The following is a 7,979-nucleotide window of genomic DNA, read 5'->3' on the forward strand; positions in this document are numbered from 1 at the left end:
AACACTCCTTAATACCAAGGGACAGGATCCCTTCCCCCGGTGCCAGGTAGCAGTGATGTTAACTCGGTTTGTATAAGCACAGATGTATTTTTCATCCCTAGAGGAGCCCAGGTGTGCTGTACTGAGCTGGTGGGGCTGCCAGGCTGTTCCTGTGGCAGTGTGAGCAAGAGCAAGACTTAATGCTTGTCACTGGAAGACCAGGCCATCATCTCACAGCTTAGTCAGGAGAGTGCACTGAAATCCCATCCGTTGTGATGAGTAACACGTATTTCTTACCTGCTTGAACCTTCACGTTTTCAGTTCCATGGTTACTGCTACGTCCACCCCTGTGATGGGGAATTGTTCCTCTGCTCTCTCGGTGACCTTCACCGAACCATTGGCTCTGCACAACTCATTTGCCCTTTCTGTGCAACAAGGACAACAGCTCCCCCCGCTAGGAAAGATTCACTGTTTGGAAGACAAGACATTTTGGATCTGCTAAGTTGAATCAGACAAAATCTGTTCGTTCCCAGCTCAGCAGTTGCCTAATCCCGTTAGTCACACTCTTGATGCCTCCCTGCTCTTCAGTGCTTTAAATCCCCCAAGTGCTTTTTGGTGATCTCTGGTCCTGTGTCAGAGTATGCAGCCCATCGTGCGTGCTGTTTCTATGTCAGCACTTCACTCTGACACCCTGAGTCCCTCCTTTGCACAGTCCGAAGCTGTCTGAAGAGTTCTTCTGTGTCCGGGTATCTATTAAACCTTCACATCGCACACAGCTCTCACATCCAGTGAGATTCCAGGCAAAGTCTAACTCTCCCCATGAATTGGTTAACATTGCATGTTAAGGCTTTGCTGCAAAATAACACTGCATGGGTTACATCTGCACCTGCGTCTCCTGCACGCATCCCAAAACACGGCAGCAAAGGGGAGGCAGCAGGAGGTCAGCAAAGATGCTTTTGGACGAGCCTTGTCCCGGCGGGTGGGCGACAACCCGAGCCCCGCAGCCCCCCGACCCCGCGGGGAAGGGGAGGGAGCGCGGCTGAAGCCGGCTTAAAGCGGCTCGGAGGCACGGCCGAGCCGAGCTTTGTAGGGCGTTTGTGCCGCTTTAAGGCGCCGCCGCCGTTCCGGGCTCGCTCAGGCACCGGGAAGAGGAACTGGGTTTTTGCACTGCCGGGTCGGGGCGAGCGCTCCGCAGTGCCCCGGCCCGCGGCTCCCGGGCGGTCCCGGCCCGCAGCCCTCCGCTCGGTGCTTGCTGCAAGGGAGGGATGGGGTGGGGAGGATCCGGAGCGAGGAAGAGCCTCTGCACCCCACTGCCTCCCTCCCGCATCCCCTCCGCACCTCCTTTGCATCCCCCCCGCATCCCTTCTGCACCCCTTTTGCTTTCCCTCCTCAGCCCCTCTGCACCGCATTGCAACCCCCGCGCTTTTCCCTGCTGCAGCTGCACGGGGATTTCCTTGGAAGAGCTGTCTGCTTGCAGCCTGCGTGCTTGAATCAACCTCTTCCCCCAACCCCCCCCCCCAAAAAAAAAACAGGACGCCCCAAGCCCCTCCCTGCCATGATTTTGCTGAGCAGCATCTTGCACCTGCGGCCCCGGCACTGCGGCCCCTTGGCAGGGCTGGGCAGGGGGTCCAGCCCCACAGCGGGGTCCCGCAGGGCGCTGCGTGTGCTGGTGGATATGGATGGGGTGCTGGCTGACTTCGAAGGAGGATTCCTCAAGAAGTTCAGGGCCAGGTATCCTGACAAGCCCTACATTGCCCTGGAGGACCGGAGAGGCTTCTGGGTGTCGGAGCAATACGGTCGCCTGGCTGCTGAGCTGCGTGTGAGTTTGTGCATCCCCCTGTGATCCGTGCAGGTTTGCTCGTGGGTGCAGGGAGGGTGATGGGTAACACTCGAACTTAGGGACATGTCTGCATGCAGCAGTGCCTCGTGTCCCTGAAATCCAGCACTTTTAATGCACGTCTCCTATCCCTGCATGTGTGAATGGAGATGGATACAAGGAATTCTTGTCTTCAGTGGAACAGTGCCTGCAAGAAGGGGAGCGTGCATGGGGTTCAGGCTCTCCCATTGGCAAAGTCCTAAGCAGCTTGAAATGCTGAGGGGTTGATGTGTGCTCTGTAGTTGGGATGGGTGGGAGGGAAACAAGGCATCATCCATGAGTAGGGTGGACAATAAAGGTTGGACAGAGGTAATGCATGATAATACTTTTTCTGCATCTTAACTTGTTTGGATGTATTAAATGAAATAGGTCATCTCGTGTCTGCCACAATCATGTAAAACCTTCATATCTGGGGCTGAAATAACGGATCTCCTACAGACCAGCCCTGGGGCAGCTCTGCTTCCATCTTGCTCCCAGGTCAGGGGTAAGGAGAGCAGGAGCTGCTCTGTGCTGCGGGAGCATGGCATGTTCCAGCCCCCCTTCATTGGTGAGCGCCATCAGAGGAGACTGGAAAACAGGAGGAAAAGAGCCCAAACAAATGGAGAACAGCAGCACGTGGTGCACAGAGCCCAGAAGGATGGGGAGTTCTGGATTTAATTGTTCATAGGGAGAGAGAAGAAGCAGAAAATCAAGGTGGAAGTTCTCAGAAGGGGCCCATCCTGTTTGGCACAGGGTGGGATCTCCAGCCTGGGGAACTTCTGCACTGCCGTGCTGCAGGGAGATACGAGTGTAGGAGCTGAGTGGGTTTTTTTCATCAAGATGGGCTCAGTTCTTCCCCCATTGAGCTTGATTGCAAAATGCTTTTTGACATAAGTGGAAGCAGAATAGCTGTGGAAGTCATTGCTGTAAGGAAACACTTCAGTGCAGTTTGAAGTGCTTTGCTGCATCAGGCCACGTCTCTCAGATGTCTCTTGTGCAGCTACATCCAGTTCCCTAGGAATAAAACATTGTCCATCAATATAAGGCAGAGCGACTGGAGCCTGAATGTCTGCCTGGACCATTGGCAAGCTGCTAGGGTGCAGTTCTTTTCATTGGGATTCTACATTCCTTTTCTCTGTATTTCCTCAAATAACACAGCAGAGGTGCTCAGAATCAAGACCGATCCTTCAGGGCAGGGCTTCCATCATGTCTTCTCCCAGCTACTCAACTGCATTTTAACATCAGGACATGGCTGCTTCCTGTGCCTGCACCCATGCTGCAACACTCCCAGGCTCCCCTCCACAAGGACCCAAGTCTGTGCAAAATAATTGCTTTTTCTGGATGCTGTTCCTCAGTGCTGTGCAGGGCTCTGCTTTGTCCCAGACCATCAATCCTTGTGGTCTCTTTGCTCTCCCTTTGCACCACACCAGTACAACACGGCTGCAAACCTGGGTATTATGTGTTTCAAACCTTGCCTGGTGTTGCTCCATTTGCCTGGGCATCCCTAAGGAAGGCTGTATGCATTCATCCTGGCATATATTTCTTCCTAGAATACACTGTTTCCTATGAGAACAGCCTGGCTGATATTTTAAGTGATCTAATGGAGATAAATAGGGCAGACAGCATGTTGAGTTGAACTGCATCGCACTGCAGCACAAGAACCAGCCCACTTCAGCTGGATCCACATGGCACTGCTCTTCCAAACACAGACCTGAGGTTCAATTCAGTACTGAATATTCTGTGCTTTGAAGCAGCTTGCCTCTCACATGTCAGGCTGGACAGGCAAAACTAAGCCGCCAACCTAAACTGTACAGGGTGGATGCAGGTTACCAAGAGGGGATCAGAGCCAACTTTACCCCATCTAGCTGCAGATGTCCCTGTTCATTGCAGGGGATTTGGGCTAGATGAGTGTTAAGGGTCTTTTTCAACTCAAACCAATCTGTAACTATGATCTTTCTCACTGCTTCTATCCATGCAAAATGTGCTCATGCAGAGAGGGGAGCACCAAGAAGCCCTGTGCAGTAACAGCTCTCTTCCTTCCCGCAGGAGAAAGCCATCAGCATCTGGGAATCCAAGAACTTCTTCATCGAGCTGGACCCACTCCCTGGTGCTGTAGAAGCTGTGAAGCAAATGTCAAATTTGGCAGAGTGAGTACGAACCTTCCCAGGGTATTTGGGCTCAGTGGGGGAGCAGCAGTGACTTTTCAGGCTGATCTGCCTCCTGGCATCAGTGCTCAGTGCAGAGTCAGTGTTGGGAGTGCTGGGCATAGGGGGAAGGAGAGAGTTTTGACTTGCTGCAAATCAGCTGTGTGCATCCCCTTCTCTTCAGCTGGGAAGTGAAAAGGAGAATGTCCTTGTGAGTGTGGGTGCACAACCTGAGGGTGGGATCTTGTGGGTTGACACCTTAAACCCCCCTGATCTGTGTCTGGGGGCTGCTTTGATGCCAGGCTGGGCATGCAGGGACAGCTCAGGGGGAGCAGGCTTTGGCCACCCAGTGACACTGTCTCTCTTTCTCTCTTGGCAGCACTGACGTGTTCATCTGCACAAGCCCCATCAAGAAGTACCGTTATTGCCCTTATGAGAAGGTGAGCAGGCCTGAAATTTGGCTCCCCCAGCTGTCCCACAGCCATAACATTCCCTGCTCCATCAGAATTGTTCCCAAGCACTTTTCTAGTGCTGTCTGTGCTCTGCCAAATGCATGCACGTGGCCTTAACATTTCATATGATGTCAGAACCTGCCTACATGTAAAAGAGCTTGCACTCCAGCAGCGTCCTTCTCACTGCTGAACTATTTGGAGGTGCCAGGGCTGCCCATGCTCACCATTCCCTTTGCCTTGCAGTATGCCTGGGTGGAGAAGCACTTTGGCCCTGAGTTTCTGGAGCAGATCGTTCTGACACGGGATAAGACGGTGGTTTCTGCTGACCTGCTCATCGATGACAGACCTGATATAATTGGTAAGGGCATTGCATAAGAAGCAGCAGGACTGAGCATGTATGGGTGGAATCAGAAGTGCTGGTGGGTGCTGATCCCTGCCCTGCTGCTGATGCTCTCATTAGAGGGATTTATCTGCAGGCTGCAAAGCGGGAAGGGTGCCTCACAGTGGGAGAACTCAACGATCTGAGCTTTCCTTGCTTTGCAGGGGCCGAGGTGAACCCCAGCTGGGAGCACGTGCTCTTCACTGCCTGCCACAATAAGCATCTGCAGCTGGAGCCGCCCAGACGTCGGCTGCAGTCCTGGTCTGATGACTGGAGAGCCATTCTAGACAGCAAACGGCTGCCACTGGGCCACGCAGCCTAAACCCTGGCCTCCATCCCGTCCTCCATCCCAGCTGCCTGCTCATCTCCTCGTGGAGTCCTCCTGGAGGCCGACACCATGGGCAGGTAGACAGACAGATGGTCAGACACCTATGGGGTAGGAAAGGAAGGGAACCTTGGAGCAGACCTCAGCCCAGCTACTCTCTGTGCCATTTTGGACCCCTGGTGTCCTCTTCCCCCTCTGGCGTGGCACAGGCCATTTCTTTGTCCCTTCCTGGTGGAGTCGTGCCATGATGGATTTGTCCTCCTGCTGTCATGAATGATCCACATTCACCCCATGGCTGAGGAGCTGCTGCAGCTGAGAGAGACTCTGGTGCTGATTTGGGAAGGAGGGAGCAGACATTTCATTAGCCAGGAGCTGTAAGAAACTCAGTGAGCCCTCACTGCTGGTGATCCATGGATTTCAAAGCCAGGGGGTGTGCATGTGATGGCTACATGGTCCATGCCCCATATCTCTCCCCCTCGTCATGTCCAAAATGAGCCTGACAGGAGAGCTCTGGGTGTGCGTCCAGCCAGCGATGGATCAGCCCTGGTTGGTGCAGGGTCTGCCTGCACCATTTGAGATCCCACTACTATTCCCTTCTCTCCTGCCCAAGGACTTGCTGACCACGGGGGTGAAGTTCTCTACTGAGATGTGTGGCCAGGGTTGGTCACCCTCAGTGCTGCTTGCCTTGCACCTTTATCTTTCCTCTCCTCTCTCATCCCCATCAGCACAAAGCAATCTGAGCCCAGAGCCACATAGCCAACTATCAACACATTTCAGCAGCAGCGGTCTGTCCTGCCACGTGTGGGACCTGGAGGGGCTCTTGAGGTTGGTACTTTGAATCCATGCCTTCCCCAGCTGCTGTGGGACCAGGAGCGAAGCCTGAATTGCCTCGGGTCTTTCTGAAAGCAGCCCTGTCTGTTGGAATGGGGATGTTACGTTAAGATTGCATGGTTTGGGAGTGACATCCCACAAGGATTTTGTTTTAGTTTTTCCTGTTTAAACCACTGTGTGATTCTCCAGGTGTGAATTCAGGCTGTGCAGCCACCTGAGGTGCAGCTCTGCTAAGCATCACGCGCAGCATTGCATAGGCTGCGAGTTGACTTTTTGCCCACTGATACTATGAACTGCCCGATCTCTCTGGAGTGCTCTCCCAGCCTGTCTTTGAGCTGAAACAAACCGACACGTTACTGTGGTTGCCCAAATGCAGCCCTTGGGCAGACCCCAGGGACATGGCTTTCTGGACCCAGCATCCCCTTGGTGGGATGTGTGATGCTGGAGAGGCCACAGGGGTTCACACCAAACGAAAACAGAGCTGGAGCTTCTCCTGTGTCAGGCTCCTCCTGGGCACACGGAAATCCCATGTGGGTTGCTGTCTTATTGCACCCGCTGTGTTTGGGGCTGCGGTTCAGCTCTCCGTCACGGTGTGGTCTTTGCAGTGCTCAGATGGGCTGTGCAGAGCTTTTATTTTCAAACAGCCTTCAATAAAACAGAGGGTGCTGAGGAGCACTGCAGCAAACATCAAGTTTTCTTGGCATCTGGCTTCCCAAAAAGCAGAGTTTGGGCTTTGCAGTTTCCCACCCGTGGTTCTGCTTTTGGCATAGGGATGGGGTGTTTGCATCCAGGTGCTGGGAGCTCGCTCCAGGCAGCACATAGCTCATCCCAGGTGCCCCTCCAGGCACGGAGGAAGCAAGCATTGGTGCTGGGAATTGGTTTTTTTCCCCTATGTTTTCACTGCCCTGTGCAGCTTTAAAGACAGTTTGATTTTTCTCTTCCAGTTCAGACCACTGCGTTAGATGGTTGCAAGCACTCAGAGGTTACGTTTGTGGTTCACTGGTGAGTCCAATCCTGCCATGCCTTGGATCCTGCCTAGATGCAATGGCAAGAAAAAATGTGGTACAGCCAATGCCTGAGATGTGCATTTCTGAGCCCAAGGGGCAGCACGGGTCGGACCCCCTCCCCCACAATGCTGGGGGAAGAATGGAGCATTTGCACCAGGTCTGGGATGTGATTCCCTTGTGCGTGTCCCTGGTACTCACAGAGTTAACCAAAGAGCTTAGGTTTGGGGCTTTTCCTCTCTGTTGAGCATGAAAGTGGCTACGAAGAGATGCATGTTCCCATTGCCGCACTGCAAAGGAGACGCACAATAAACCTCTCTGTGCCACAGCCTCAGCCTCTCTATGGGGTCAGTGGGCTCTGGGGGGATGCGACCGCTGTGGGGGACTGAGGGGCACCCATGATGGGATTGGGATGTTTGACATTGGGATATCCAGGGACATCTGGGTGCTCCTGGTGAGCTTGGGCAGCACTGCTTGGACCAGGTGTGCATCCCCAAAAACCACTATGAGGCCAAAAATCTTGCTGGACAACAGCTCCTTCCTGCCCTCACAGCTGCTTTTAGGGGCAGCCTGCGAGCACCAGGCCCTGATAGCATCCCTTACCTTACATGAAGGATCCTAGAAGCAAGGAAAGCACCTCTTACATGTCAGCACTGGGGGCTGATTTGGCATAGCTCAAAAGCTATGGGCAGCGTGGCCAGTCCCATCACCTGGGTGTAGGCACCCCTGGGTGTAGGCACCCCTCTTAAAGGCACAATTTCTATTCCAACCCATTTCAGCACAGCAAGACCTGATGAGGTCTGAGCAGGTGATGCTCACGGTGGGTCATCCATTAACTTGCTCTCACATTGGCCAAAGCCCAAATACCTTGAAGTGGGGGAGCAGGGCTGCGGGGTTGGGGTGGAGCCCAGCCATGCCATGCAGGGGGCAGCCCTGACGCAAGGCCTGTGGGTGGTGGGGGCCACCAGCAGGGAAGGAGTGGAGGGCTGAGTCACTGAGTACGCAGGCAG

General features: G+C 53.9%; 1 protein-coding gene across 1 annotated transcript; it reads left to right on the plus strand.

The window, feature by feature from the left end:
* Positions 1–1,077: 1,077 nt before the first annotated feature.
* Positions 1,078–7,296, plus strand: NT5M (5',3'-nucleotidase, mitochondrial). The gene is made up of 5 exons (XM_072349530.1): positions 1,078–1,798; positions 3,881–3,981; positions 4,358–4,418; positions 4,674–4,788; positions 4,974–7,296. The coding sequence occupies exons 1-5, from the start codon at positions 1,535–1,537 to the stop codon at positions 5,129–5,131; spliced, it is 699 nt and encodes a 232-aa protein (XP_072205631.1). The 5' UTR covers positions 1,078–1,534; the 3' UTR covers positions 5,132–7,296.
* The last annotated feature ends 683 nt before the right edge of the window (positions 7,297–7,979 follow it).

This window comes from Excalfactoria chinensis, chromosome 14, assembly GCF_039878825.1.
Source record: "Excalfactoria chinensis isolate bCotChi1 chromosome 14, bCotChi1.hap2, whole genome shotgun sequence".
NCBI classification, from domain to species: Eukaryota; Metazoa; Chordata; class Aves; order Galliformes; family Phasianidae; genus Excalfactoria; species Excalfactoria chinensis.

Bases quoted from the DNA above. Each gene is read 5' to 3' on its own strand.
- NT5M (XM_072349530.1), top strand. From the start codon at position 1,535: ATGATTTTGCTGAGCAGCATCTTGCACCTGCGGCCCCGGCACTGCGGC. The intron at 3,982-4,357 runs GTGAGTACGAAC...CTCTCTTGGCAG, and splicing joins CAAATGTCAAATTTGGCAGA to CACTGACGTGTTCATCTGCA. The intron at 4,419-4,673 runs GTGAGCAGGCCT...TTTGCCTTGCAG, and splicing joins GTTATTGCCCTTATGAGAAG to TATGCCTGGGTGGAGAAGCA.